The following is a 14,900-nucleotide window of genomic DNA, read 5'->3' on the forward strand; positions in this document are numbered from 1 at the left end:
CACGCCTCCCTGTTATACCCATATATGGAGATCCCTGATGTCATCATTATTAAGGCCATATATGGGTAGGTCGTGAGTCACGCCTAAAGAGCCTGCTGGTTAGTCAGTCAGGGACCAATCAGAAGGCTGACAAAGGGTGAATTGTGCCGTATTAAGAAGCTCTGTTGTTTCAGCGCGACCTCGCCCTTCAGGGCGTCTTACTGGTAATTAGGCCGTGTCTATGATTTCCATGTTGCCATATTCGTAACCATTTTTAGAACATCAATAAGCTGAACGCGAGGTCTCAGTTTACCTCTATTTTATAATGGCTGAGGGGGTCGGAGGCCCCTCAGCCATGGCTGATTGACAGACCGTTACCACGGAGGTGATGAAAAGGAATCATCTTCAGCAGGCTGCAGGACAGTGATAAGGGATGTATGTTTGTGAGTGTACTGGCAGTGCATGAAGACATGCCTATGTGTGTGTCTGTATCGGTGTGTGTGCGTGGGTGGGTGCGTGCGTGCATGCATGTGTGTGTGTGTGTGTGTGTGTGTGTGTGTGTGTGTGTGTGTGTGTGTGTGTGTGTGTGTGTGTGTGTGTGTGTGTGTGTGTGTGTGTGTGTGTGTGTGTGTGTGTGTGTGTGTGTGCGTACGTACGTGTGTGCGTACGTACGTGTGTACAATAAATACGTGTGTATGTGCGTGTGTGTGTGTAAAGTAAACAGGTTTAAAAGAGAAACAGACTGAGGTGAAGACTCAGATGGTCATCCATCATAAATGTTTGTGTTGGAGTGACATCTATTGGTGGTTTGTTGTTGCATGATGATCCCAGGTTCTCAGCAGGCTAACTCGATTTTGTGTTTTGTCTAATGTACATGTAATGAGACATCGGCTCACTTGTGATTCCTAATGACTAGAGTATGTTATTAAGACTTGCTCATGACACGAGGTGAGTTACATGTTTGTTCAGAGCTTCAGACTTTAAGTCCCTGTTTGAAGCAAGATCATACTAAATGTGGCCTACCAAGTTTAGAAATCACTTAATTGTTGATTAATTTAATGTGCTTTCAGAAAAAATAAAATAAATACCTCCAATTTTGTACCATTAAAATCATTGACGCTCCAATAGCTCCTACGTATTACTGATTCAATGGCTAATAAGTTGATTATGTAGTGAAATATCAGTCCAATAAAAGGTGAATTACCAATGGTTTGGACAAGTTGCACATATCTCAATGTTGTAACTTGTAACGTTAGGTCATATAATGTACTATTGCTTGTCTTGGTTGCATAAATGCTGCCATATTGCTTGCTGTTCATCTAAGAACTGTGTTGTCCTTTGCATATCTCGAGAACCATCCATCCGATTCACTTCACAATTGACACACTTCTGCTGTGTCAATTGTGAAGTCCATTGGATTTGCAGTTCTCCAGAACCGGCCCGGTCCACTCCAAGCAAGCACGCATACAGTATCAGGCAAACTGCCCGTCTGAACGACTTCCCAGTGGCGGGTGTAGTGCTGAGGTTGCAAGAAAGTGCAGTGCTAAGTGTGAAGTCCATCAGATCAGTGTTTGTCAATAACCGACTGGCATGAAGTTACAGGTTACACTGTACTTGACTGCTTTATTTGATAGTATAGTGGAGAGAGACAGGAAAAAGACACAATGGCGTTCAACACAGGCCCTGAGACAGACTTTAATTCAGATTGGCATGTTTATGTGGTACACAGCAAAGTCCCGAGTGTTGGACTCTGAGGAATTAAGACTCTGGAATGTATTGTGCATATATACCTACACTGCATCAGGTTGACATAGATAGCACTAAACAAAGATACATTTCTAATGTGAGAGAGCATGTGTTTTTTATGATTTGACAGGAAAAAGCCAATCCTGTTCTATTTCAACATCCTTAAATGTGCCAACCCAGCTGTGTTGATCAACCTCCAGTGCCCTACCACACAGGTAAAACATACAAATATAAAAAAACACAGTACTTTTTGAGTACTGTTCCACATTTCTTTCGATGTGCATCGATAAATTATAATTATAATAATGAGGGCAGACGTGCCCTTGTGTATTACTGTTATCTAGCAAAATAATTCAAAATAGTTCACAACAGTGAATAGAATAGAATAATAGAATTGAATCGAGACCGCAATTTGCCATTGGCTTCACTATGGTAGAAATAAAAACAACGAATAAACAATGTAAATGTACAAACAATTATATCAAAAAAAGTGTAGCCACAGTTCTCTGTTCCTCTTTCAGATGTGCGTGACAAAGTGCCCAGACAGATTCTCAACCTACTCAGACATGCAGCTGCAGCACAAACTGAGCAGGAGTTACTGGGACTATTATAAACAGTTCTGTAAGCCTGGATTCAATAACCCCAATAAGGTATCATAGTATGTATTTCAATACACAATTATTAAGCATTTTACAAAATCTGTAAAAGGCTGGGAATGCCACAAGACCTGTAATGTGTATAGATGACTTATTGTTAGTTGTCAACACATATAGTGATTCATTGTCTCCACCAGGTCGAAGGCATGGGGAGAGAGTATGTTTTGCACTACGTCCGTGTGTCCGTCAGTCCGTGTGTGTACGTGTGTGTCCGTGTGTGTGTGTGTGTGTGTGTGTCTGTGTGTGTGTGTGTGTGTGTGTGTGTGTGTGTGTGTGTGTGTGTGTGTGTTCATTACCAGCTAATCTCCGGCACCGTTGGCCCAATCCATTGCAAATTTTGCACACACACTCCCTAGATGCCAACGATGAATTTTCCTGAACGGCCTGTTATAGCGCCACCAGGAGGCCAACTTTTGTAAAACACATTTTTTTGCTATTACTCTATAGTCATGTGCTCAAGATGGATCTGTCCTCTGGGCCATGGCTCAGTGGTCCAGTCACCTTGGCTGGCAATCCAGTCTGGCAGTGTGCCGCGGGTTCGACTCCCGATCCCGACGGCCTTTACTGCATGTCTTCCCCCCATCTCTCTCCCCATTTCCTGTCAGCCTACTGTCTGTCCCTCCATAAAAAAATATAAAATAAAGGCGAAAGCCACAAAAAAAAACATTTAAAAAAAAAAGATGGATCTGTCCGATCTTTCATATTCCATCCTAATTGGCTAATATTGGCTTTCAAAGTTTGCAGGACTGGCCTGTTTTGAACAAAAAGCCTCAAATCATTTACGTGAACACACTTTCCTACTAGGCTGAGGAATATATCCCACCCTTTTCACATTGGCCTGTTATAGTGCCACCAACAGGTGGATTTTTGCAAAACACATTTTTGGAACAAAATGCCTCAAATCATCCAATAGGGAATGCAAGGCTGACGTCACGGTACCTACCGGCACCATTTAGATTGTGATGGCCTACATATTAGATCTGCGTCAAGTGTATAAAGTTGGTGTTTGAGTGTTTAGTGCACAGTGCTAGAGCTCTTTCAGTTCCCCAAAATGGGATTTATTAAGCCTACTTGAGTAGCCTAGTAGAAATACAACAAGTAGGCTTCTCACCATAAACAATGTCAGAATAAAGGGGATAAAATAGATAATGCCATTTAAGGCCACAAATGGCACCCTTTTCACATTGGCCTATTATAGCGCCACCAGGACGCCACAACCTGACCTGCCCTGGTGGAGACCTGTGCCCCGAGGGGCACTTTTTCTAGTTAAAGGATAATTCCATGCTAGAATGCTTTCTTACCTTTCTTACCTTTCTTTGTAGTCGTTACGTCCCCACCAAAGTGGTCCAGGTGTTTTTTTGTGCAAAAACTCCTTATTGGCTATTTCTCCTACCATAAGCCCTCAATGAATTGCATTGAATGGGAATTGAATGGGGCTATGGGGTGTTGTGCTAATTCACTTATTTCCATCGAAATAAGTAGTAAAATGTGCCGCTTGGGATATTATTTACATTATGAAGAGAGGATATATACAAAAAAAATGGAAATAAGCGAATTAGCACAACACCCCATAGCCCCATTCAATTCCCATTCAATTCAATGCAATTCATTTAGGGCTTATGGTAGGGGAAATAGCCAATAAGGAGCTTTTGCACAAAATAACACCTGGACCTCTTTGGTGGGGACGTAACGACTACAAAGAAAGGTAAGAAAGCCTTCTAGTATGGAATTCTCCTTTAAGCTCTATCACAGTGTACACAAGTTTATAATACCATAGAACTAACCATAGAATACAATAGATTGATTTAACATGGCTACTTGCCAAAGTACTGTAGAATAACAGTCCCTCCTACCATCTACCAGTATCTAGAATTGTACATGCCATATACAGTGTCAGTACACTACTAATACATTTGGTCAATGTGTATTTTCAAGCTCTCTCACTTTTATGCTAATCTCTCTCTTCCAGCCAGTATCTCAGGTTCTACGAGATGAGGACTGTCCCTCTATGATTGTACCTAGTAAACCATGTAAGTATGCTTTTCATTTCCCTAAACCTCTGCCATGTTTTACTATTTAAAAAAACCTTTTAAAATAGTTAAAATAGCTGATCTACATAGATGTAGAATAAGTACATAAGTTTAGGCGATAAGGGATAAGGGTGGCGCAAGATGGAGCCCCTAGTCTATTAAGATAGAGTGACAGTCAGTCTGACAGAAAGACATTCTTCTGTGTGTCTTAGTCCTGCAGAGGTGTCTACCAGACTTCATCACTCTGAATGGGACACTGACAGTAGCTAACAGGACAAGGTTTAAAGACGCACTGGACACCGCACGAAGTGTCACTGAACTCAGAGATGCTACCAAGTAAGAGCCTTTCTATCTTCTCTCTACCTACGTATACTGTATAGGTTTGTTTACATGGATTAAAGTTCTCAGTCGCCATAACTTATTTCAGTCATTTGGATCCCAAAGAAGCCAGCATGTATGGAATCATGTTGCACAGCGAAATTAGCCTACCTGTTATTATTTTAAGTTTAGAGCATTTGTAGCAACTATTTTACTAGAACATCATCATTTTACATATTGTGTTAATTGTTCTATGATTACCACGGCCAGCATAGCTATTACATTTAAAATGTCTTCTCTCTGCAGAGGGATAACAGGGCTAGTGGACACCAAGGATCTTGGCATGAAGATAGTAGAAGATTATGCCAACTCTTGGACATGGATACTTATGTAACCACACACACGCACGCACACACGCACGCACGCACGCACGCGCGCACGCACGCACGCACGCACGCACGCACGCACACACACACACACACACACACACACACACGTGCCTGCGCACCTATTGAAGATCCCAATTGATGAACTGATTATTGTATCTGCAGATTCTGCACTAATAAAATTGGTTGAAGCCTGCTTATAAACATAGCACACAACACGAACAATGAGCAAGTGTGCTTGCATGTCTCAGCTGTGCTCAAAGGCCAGAGAAAATAAGAATCAAGTATGTCTTCAATAGTGATTTTAGACTGAGAAGCTCTAATATGAAAGGGCAGGCTCTTCCATAGCCTGGGGGCGACTGCAGCAAATGCTTTGTCACCTCTTTAGTTTTTAGCCTAGTCTTAGGCACAACCAACAGCAACTGACCTTAGAGCTCTGGCTGGGGTGTTGTCTTGTGAAAGATCTGCAAGGAAGGGATAGCCAGCCCCATATTAACTTTAAAAACAGTTAAAATGTATTCTAAAACGCACTGGGAGCCAATGTAGCGAGGCCAGAACTGGAGCAATGTTATCGGTATCGCGCCTCTTTGTGCTGGTAAGGAGGCTGGCAGTGTTACATTCTGGATGAACTGCAGGCAATGCCTGATCTATGCTGACATATAGGAAGTTGCAATACACTGATTATTACTGATTGCTTATGCTTGAGCTGTATGCCCTATTGTTTATGCCAGTGATTTCTTTATTTTGTACAGCACTTTGGTCAGCACTATTGACTTGACTAGACATGATATCGTAAAGGCTTGTATGGTCTTGGAATTTCTGAACATTTCCGACAGTAGCTCAACTATTTACGGTTTGCATCATCCTTTTTGAAAACATTTTTCACTAGGTGTTGTTGAATTGTAATTTGGATGGTATTTATTTAGCACCGTTATTAGAAGCATAACCCCCATGAGATGCATCATTTCGTTTTCGAGGCCGTCCTATTTAAAAAATAGCACGTTTAATGGTTGAGGTACTTTCGATGAACATAACTGCAGATTAATTGATTTTATTTCCACAGTGTACATGCCTAATATTTGCACATGTGTTGGTCTTTGTCTTCCAGAGGTCTGCTGATAGCCTTAGTGGTCAGTCTAGTCTTCATCCTGCTGCTGAGGTTCACAGCTGGCCTCCTGCTATGGATTACAATCATCACCGTCGTACTGCTTCTAGCATACGGTACACTGTGTTTTGTGAATGTGACTGATAGAAAAACTGTGTTAGATAACTTAGATTGAAAGAAAACCCTGACATTTTGAATTTCAGTTTGCTATTTGTCTTCAGCAAGCACTTAATTGTCATGAGCAAAGACACCAAAATAAAGCTAAGACTATTCCATGTCATTATTAGTTCATCATTTGTAGCATTCTAAATCTGCATGCATTTCTCTCTAGGCATGTGGTACTGTTCCATGGAGTTGTCTCAGCTCAAGATGAGAGAAGGTTCTGACGTTGCCATCATAGAAGTTGGCATGCAGACTGACCTACAAGTCTACCTACAGCTCAGACAAACATGGATTATTTTCTGTAAGGATTTAACTTTCTAACTCAATCTGCTAACTCTTTACTATTAGTAGTAGTACTAGTGTGTGTGTGTCTGTGTGTGTGTGTGTGTGTGTGTGTGTGTGTGTGTGTGTGTGTGTGTGCGTGCGTGCGTGCGTGCGTGCGTGCGTGCGTGCGTGCGCGCTTGAGTGTGCATTGTGCAGCTATGCGCACAGTGTTTTTTTTTTAAAACTTGCCTCTCTCTCTCAGTGGTGTCTTTAGGTGTGACAGAAGTTTCCATCGTGTTGATGTTGCTCTTTCTAAGGACGAGGATTCGTGTGGCTGTCACCCTGCTCAGGGAGGCTAGCATGTATGGAACATCACTTACCCTTTTGATCCTATAACCATGTATGGAACATCACTTACCCTTTTGATCCTATAACCATGTGCCAGTTACTATCGCCTGTGCACAACACATAGTGTATCAAATATGGCAATATTCATATTTTTTAGTTATAGACCAACCTGTTGTGGAATTAAATTACAGTTCCCTTTCACCCTTCTGGAACATAAAAAAGAATTAATTAGTTTAATTCTAATTAAAGTAGGCCTAATTAATTTGTAAAATGCTACTCCTAATGTCATTCACAGTAATTGTTGAAATGTTTAAATTAATTGTATCCAACATTGTCCAGCCCAAATTTCCCTTCAGTATTTGTGTGCTTACTGTAGTTGGATTTTGAGTGACTGATGTTATTGCAATACTCAAAGAAAATATAATCTTCTATCAATATTGTGCAATATTTGTATGTCTATTGATGCCTATTGCCTATTGAATATTGAACTATTCATTGGTGGCCATTTTGTTCATTGGACATTATAGTTGCATATTTGACCTACTGAAGTAGCCTTATTAAAAGACAGAACAACAGAACATTTATTTTAAATTATACCATTTGTACTTTTGTCTTTCAGCGGGTTGTCACATTTGAATAATGTCTTATTCTAGCTTACAAATGACCATTACAACTTCCAATTCAAGTGAGACATTTAAGACACGAGTAGCTGTTTAATTTTGTTGTTTGATGTCTTTTACAGAGCCATTAGCTACATCATGTCTAGCCTCTTCTATCCAGTGTTCACCTTCTTCTTGCTAGCTGTCTGTCTCTCCTACTGGGCAGTTACTGCTGTGTATCCTCCTCACCAGGCACTGGGAACACTACATAAGTTGTGTTGGAATTGGATTGTTTTTTTAATGTTGTGTGTATTTAATGTTTGTTATCTGAACATATTGCCCACGCTCTGGCAAATCAGAAAATGTCCATGGCCATAGTATACACAGTATATACCTTAACCAGGATTGCATGAACCAGTTTCCTCGCATCATCGGGAGAGGCTGTGTACAAGGTGATGTCTCCTGAACCTAACTGCTCCTATGCCAACAGAACGTGTGACCCTGAGGTACCTTTCATTCTATCAGACATCTTCTTGTGCTTTCCCAGTGTTCTGAACCGTGTCAGCGAATTAACTCCTCTCAACCTCTCTCAGACTTTCAACAGCAGTGGCATACGAAACAAAGCCTTGTGCTCAGGGTCGCAGTGCATGTTTGCCTTCTACGGCGGCGAGACCCCCTACCATCGCTACCTGTTTGTGCTGCAGCTGTCCAACCTACTGGTGTTTCTGTGGCTGGTGAACTTCAGCCTGGCGCTGGAGCAGTGCACCCTGGCCGGGGCCTTCGCAAGCTACTACTGGGCCAGGAGAAAGCCTCAGGACATCCCGCCATGCCCACTGTTCTCTTCCTTCAGCAGGGCAATAAGGTAACAGCAGTTTTGTTTGTAAATGCATCAAAGATGCGATTACAATCCATCTATAATGGTTAAAGCCTTGGCCTGGAAGAGAGGTCATCAGGTGGTCCCCAACCTTCACACTGCAGAACTTAATTATTTTTCTGCCATCTACGAATATATTCGGACCCCCCACTAGGGTATGGCAGGTGCCAACTATGTACATGTTTGTACATAGTTGGCATAGTACCCCCGTATACATATATGACAGCGGGGACTGTCAATTTACCCTTTAACGTTGATCCGGTTGCTATGCAACGCCTCCGTCCCCACCAGCTATGGGTTCTTTACATCAAGCTCCATTTAGACTCCATAAGCAGGATTTTCAAAGCCCTGTATCTCTAAAGTTTTGAGCGCTGTCCATGGTGAGCCGCCGCGCTTCGGATTTCATTTGTGACTTTGTCTCGCATCGCTCCCGACATATAACCGTTTCTTGCGAGAGGTAAAGGGTGTGCGCTAATGCTAATAATGAATCCTCAAAACAACAACCCCCTCCTCCCTGATAACCAGGAAATGAAAACGGAGGCTTGTACAACGGGAGCCTATGACTGGCACAGCTTAGCTATGCTTATGCTACCACCTAGTTGATGTTGATGTGTCTGTCTCTGCAGGTACCATACAGGCTCGCTGGCATTCGGAGCGCTGGTTTTGTCACTGGTCCAAATGGTCCGAATAGTACTGGAATACCTGGAGCAGAAACTGAGAGGTTTGCACTGCACACACACATGCACACACGCATGCATGCACCCACGCGCGTACACACACAAAGAACAACTAGGTATGTGTACTATAGCCACGTACACATATAGTGCAGAAAACCGTGTGTGTGTGTGTGTGTGTGTGTGTGTGTGTGTGTGTGTGTGTGTGTGTGTGTGTGGAGATAGCGAGAGAGAGATTATTACCTGGTGGTCATTCATCGTCATTCATCGCCCGACGTCATCTGTCAACGAATGCTAGTAGATGATCCTTTGTGCACATAATCATAGCCTCATGTATTCAACAAGACAACAAAAACTGTTTGATATGATAAACACTTTAACAAGGAACCTCTTCAGTGAATGAAATGGACATCCTGCTGGGATTCCCAACCGTGTGGAGAGTGAGTTGGTTGAGCACATGGCAGGTGCTGCTGGCAGGCTTGTCCTGGTTTGGCCCACAGACATCAAAGGCTGTTTGATGGCCCTACAGTATATCCAACCACTTCCACTATTTTGCTCATTGTGTGTGTGTGTGTGTGTGTGTGTGTGTGTGTGTGTGTGTGTGTGTGTGTGTGTGTGTGTGTGTGTGTGTGTGTGTGTGTGTGTGTGTGTGTGTGTGTGTGTGTGTGTGTGTGTGTGTGTGTGTGCGCGTGCGTGTGCATGTGCGTGTGTCTAGGATGCGACAACGCAGGAGCCAGGTTCATACTGTGTTGTCTAAAGGGCTGCTTCTGGTGTCTGGAACAATTCATCCGCTATTTGAACCGAAATGCCTACATCATGGTGCGTTTTTCTATGCATTACTCTCAAAGTATCATTAATTTTACAGTATAGAGTATGTACTACATGTACTGTATGTATATGTGTAGTAGTATAATGATAGTGATAGTAGTGTCAGTGCTATGTTTTTTAGATCAAATAACATGGGTGATGGACAATGTCTCCATATATGGCTCAGCGCCGGGCACGGCTCTCTCTCAGGTCTTTGGCGGCACGCGCACAGAATTATTTTTGCTGGAAGGTTCTTGAGTTACGTGAAATACAGAAACACATACTGTACACACTGACACAGAGCGGAGTGAAAGTCATGTGCTAAGAAAAAGGGGGAAAAAACTCAAAAGATTTACTTAAGTACGTTACTCAAGTAAATGTATTTAGTTACAGTCCACCACTGGTTACAGCTTGCAGCTCCCTCCACAATGAGTAAATGTATTTAGTTACAGTCCACCACTGGTTACAGCTTGCAGCTCCCTCCACAATGAGTTGTTGTTTGTTGGAGTAGAATCGTTATTTGTAATGCTTTGTGTTCAGCCGACAGCCATGCCTGATATGAGTGGATTGCTTTGCTGAAAGTGTACGTTTTTGTACAACTCCCCGTCTCCCTTTCGGAGTGCCTTCACCTTATATACGGCCTTCGAATCTGTAATTCCTCCTGAACCATGATTTGTTATTGCCTTTTTCATCTGTCTATAGGTGGCCATCTACGGTAAGAACTTCTGTACATCTGCCAGGGAGGCATTCTTTCTGCTTATGAGAAATGTAGTCAGGTAAGGCTAAAGCCAATATTGCACGTATTATTTGTCTACTATGGTGTAAAAATATGACTATAGATCCCATAGCCTGCGGTGAAATAATGCTAATACACAGCTTTAATTAATGAATTTGTTTGTTTGTTCGTTCATTCACACCGTCCTAATGAATACATGTACCAGAATGCATTGTAGATAAGGTTATATATGTACAGCCTTACAGCCATTGATAGAGTTTCAGAACACAGAACAAACAAAGCATTTAAAGGAAGTTAGGAAGAACATACCATTATGCTTTGTGATTTGCTTGGGTTACTTTGGGTTTGCTTTGGAGTCCTCAACCACTGAATGTCACAATACACTGACACCACTGGGTGGCAGTAATTAGCTGTACTGCTATTGACAATGATTGGCTATAATATGTGTTCATTTAAGAGTATGAGGGGTGTTAAACAAGAATTAAGAAGGTTTATTTGTGATACAGGTTAAAAGAAAAAAGAAAAGTTGATATTGTACACAATGTACAGTAACTTAATATGAGTTCATATTCTTTGTTTATGTTCTATACATAATGTTAGAGTGTAGAGGCATGACCCTAGTCTCCTGTAAGGAAGTCTTAAAAGAGCTATCCAATGATTTTCAAACTTTAGTTGTATCTGACTACCTGCTAGGGGAATACTATACAATGTTCAGGAAACCAAATGGAAGCTAGATAGAAAAGCTAGATAGAATCGAAAACAAGGTCAAGAGAAGAAAAAAAAAAGTTTAGAAACTGCAAGTGGAAAATATAGATGTTCTAGTTTGAATTCAGGGATTGCCTGAATAAACAAGCGGAAACACTGGCTGAATGCTGTAGAAGTGTTTCACAATGTCCCTACTTGAACCTGGGCAACAAGCAGGAGTGAGGAGCGTGTACAAAGGGATTATTGCAGGATCACTGACTCTACACTCTCTTGTCCTCAGGGTTGCCGTTCTGGACAGAGTCACAGACTTCTTGCTGTTTCTGGGTAAAATACTAATAGCAGGAGGAGTCGGTAAGTCCCTGTGGTATTTGAAATGATCTTTAAAGGGGGTGTAAGTGATTATTATAATTTGTTTGTTAAAATAAGTGTTACATTGCTCTACATTCCCATAGTAATCATAATCATTATACAGTGTTTGTTCAGGAGTCCCAGGATTCTTCAGCTCTTTAGTGAACAGAAAATACATTCTTTGGTCAGGATATCAATTGTATCCAATTAGGAGAGTGAACTCATGCAGGATACAGGATAAACCAGTGCAGTAAACTGGAAGAAATGTCAAAATTGTAATTGGAACATTGCAACATATACAATTGAAGCTGAAGCTGATAAAGGTGTTGGATGACCTTTGGCCCCCGGCATGCAGATCGCCGGCTGTCGGCGGGCCCTTTTGGCCTGTCGGCCTCCTGTCCCAGCCTGGGGCCCCAAACCGGGTGCTCCTCGTCCGGTTTTTCTCAATTTTATTGGTTTCTCGATTTGACATATACGTATGTGTGTGTTCTGTAGGTGTGTTGGCATACTTATTCTTCACCAAGAAGATTCCTGCCATTCAGGATGAAGTACCAACTCTTAACTATTACTGGGTCCCCCTACTGGTCAGAAACACCTTCTCTCACACACATACAGTACAGTATACTATACACTTCAGCTCTGTAGGGTAAGATAGCTCTAATCATTGTATTTGTATTCTTTGCATCAGTCGGTGGTGATAGGTTCCTATCTGATTGCCCATGGCTTCTTCAGTGTATACACTATGTGTGTGGACACCCTGTTTCTCTGCTTCTGTAAGTAAAGTATCACTGTAACTACATCAGAAATGCATCCTGTAACAGTTACTATTGTACCAGTGGGAATATACTCTCAATATTAGATACTATATATAATATTATTACTTGTGGCAGGCAGGTAGTGGGGATGTTATTTAGCTGTGGGGTGCATACCGCACACACTCACGCATACATGGTCACACGTGCAGACGCAGACTGAAACAAACTCTGAAATATGGTGACCTATTAAGTTCCGGAATATCAAATTGTATTATCTTTAGTACTTGCATTATGGGGACACTATAGTCATCTACAGTACAATTATGCATTTATTAATTGTGTGGTTTTAATTGAGTTCATTCATGCACTTAATGGCGTTAATGCTTTGCATAAGAACATAATATGTTCTATAATATATCATATGGCATTTCTAATATTCTGTTAAAACTTGCATTAATATGAACCTTGTTTTGGTTGGAATCTAACATTTATATAACAGCATAATCCATAATCAATTTATCTTTTTCTCTTTCCATTATCCCATTTTTACATTTTCTCTGATCTTCCTCAATCTGCCTATCTGTCATCCATAAATCCATCTTTGTCCACACCTTAATTTTCTCCCTCCATTCCTGCAACACATCAGGTGAAGATTTGGAGAGAAACGATGGTAGCGCAGAAAAACCTTTCCTAATGTCCCCAGAACTGCGCAGAATTCTGGGAAAACCTAGCCATTGACAATGATGGTGCTCATCCTCTGCACATCACCATACCAGTCCCTGGCCTGGTTGGTCATATTCTCCCTGAGTTGGTGAAGCCAGCAGACCACTGCATGCATTTGTATGCACTAGTCTTCACATTCTGTGACATCCCTGTCCACTACTCTGTTTTCCTCCCTTGGTAAATGGTGTATTTATATAGCGCCTTTATCCAAGGCGCATTCACCCATTCACACACACATTCATACAACGATGCCGGAGGAAACCATGCAAGGCACCAACCTGCACATCGGGAGCAATTAGGGGTTCAGTGTCTTGCTCAAGGACACTTCGACACTAACTCTGGGGGAGCCCGGGATCGAACTGGGAACCTTGCGGTTCTCACCCGGCCACTCTACCCCTGAGCCACCGCCACCCCATGACATGGAAGTGTTTACATTCAATATGTTCCATGCAGCAACAACATGGCTTGTGTTCGCGTTGTCCAGACACTGTGCAACTGTATTTACAGTAATTGGAACAAGCACTGATTACTGAAGAATGGTTGTTGGAAGAGACGAGAGAAGTGAGATGCGTTACTTGAACTACGTAGCATCCCACCATAGTCCTTTAACTATTTACTCCTGCATCATTTACAACTTAAAGAATAGTTGTAAAAGCTTTACTTCTCATTGACTGAGAGAGACTCAGGATGACACTTGCTCATACCAATGTAGAATTGATAAAAAGAGGACTTCACAACATGTGCCATCCTGTTTCTAGAAAGCCAAACCAGTATGTTATTGTAGGACTGTTGGACATGTATTTGACTTGAACTTATACCGTCAAGCCAAATGATGGTTAATCATTGTTACTAAACAATTAACGCTTATTAACGATTATCAACTTTAAAAAAATCTTGACTCAACCTTGGACTTCACAACCTGAGATCATCTACAGTACAAACATCAGTCCCTGATTACCTTGGTCAAAAGACAATTCTTGCTCTGTCAGCTTATCAGCTTTAATTCTGTTTTCCTGGCTAAACACTTACTTGGAGACAAGTGCATAAGATCTTGTTTAATTGTAATGCATCCACAGTCTAGATTGTGAACATCTATGTCAAACAGGGATAGGGTTCCTGTCGGTGCAACCAAAGGACATCTATTTCATCATTCATTACAAATGTACATGCATTTTTCTCATTTTTATCCATGGGCTTTTTTCTATTATCACGATACTTAGATATCTATGGACTCATGCTGTCATGCGCAGTGAGTGTGTTTACATGAACACTAATACCCATATTATTGGGAATCAAGATATGGCAATAATCAATTGAAATTCACATTTTCTGCATTCTGCACATGGCGATGTAGGCCTAAATACACAGAGGTACTGTTGCTGGCAGGAATCCTAATGCAGTTAAATGTCCAATCCACCAATTTACATCATTTCATCAAACCTTGGGTTTCTCCATAAAGGCTTGTACTTCCTATATCCAGTCAAGTCATTATCAGACACGTGGACTTAAGAAACTCAACAACAGAGCATTTAAATGCCCAAATAAATTGGGCCAAAATTCAGATGTCTTAAATCTGTGCACTTAACGTAACTCAATTCTGAGATTAACAGATCGTCATCTGGACTGTTATGCAAAGAACTTCTAATTACAAACAATATCATAGTCATGTGGGTTATGTGCTAGTT

At 41.5% G+C, this 14,900-nt stretch overlaps 1 protein-coding gene across 1 annotated transcript in view; it reads left to right on the top strand.

Moving 5' to 3' along the window:
• LOC306943862 (choline transporter-like protein 5-A) overlaps window positions 1–13,309 on the top strand; it is a gene marked incomplete at its 5' end in the record, with an annotated part of 39,978 nt that extends 26,669 nt beyond the window's left edge. The window contains 18 exons of the mRNA XM_079530373.1: window positions 1,856–1,940; window positions 2,247–2,375; window positions 4,351–4,411; window positions 4,624–4,747; window positions 5,036–5,119; window positions 6,224–6,336; window positions 6,552–6,683; window positions 6,909–7,008; window positions 7,737–7,829; window positions 8,012–8,099; window positions 8,187–8,455; window positions 9,094–9,188; window positions 9,857–9,960; window positions 10,651–10,724; window positions 11,670–11,740; window positions 12,233–12,321; window positions 12,426–12,510; window positions 13,139–13,309. Coding sequence (XP_079386499.1) covers window positions 1,856–1,940; window positions 2,247–2,375; window positions 4,351–4,411; window positions 4,624–4,747; window positions 5,036–5,119; window positions 6,224–6,336; window positions 6,552–6,683; window positions 6,909–7,008; window positions 7,737–7,829; window positions 8,012–8,099; window positions 8,187–8,455; window positions 9,094–9,188; window positions 9,857–9,960; window positions 10,651–10,724; window positions 11,670–11,740; window positions 12,233–12,321; window positions 12,426–12,510; window positions 13,139–13,230 — 1,888 coding nt within the window. The 3' untranslated portion in view covers window positions 13,231–13,309. The remainder of the gene's footprint in view (window positions 1–1,855; window positions 1,941–2,246; window positions 2,376–4,350; window positions 4,412–4,623; window positions 4,748–5,035; window positions 5,120–6,223; window positions 6,337–6,551; window positions 6,684–6,908; window positions 7,009–7,736; window positions 7,830–8,011; window positions 8,100–8,186; window positions 8,456–9,093; window positions 9,189–9,856; window positions 9,961–10,650; window positions 10,725–11,669; window positions 11,741–12,232; window positions 12,322–12,425; window positions 12,511–13,138) is intronic.
• Between the last annotated feature and the right edge of the window lie 1,591 nt (window positions 13,310–14,900).

Source organism: Electrona antarctica, assembly GCF_951216825.1.
Source record: "Electrona antarctica genome assembly, chromosome: 19".
NCBI classification, from domain to species: Eukaryota; Metazoa; Chordata; class Actinopteri; order Myctophiformes; family Myctophidae; genus Electrona; species Electrona antarctica.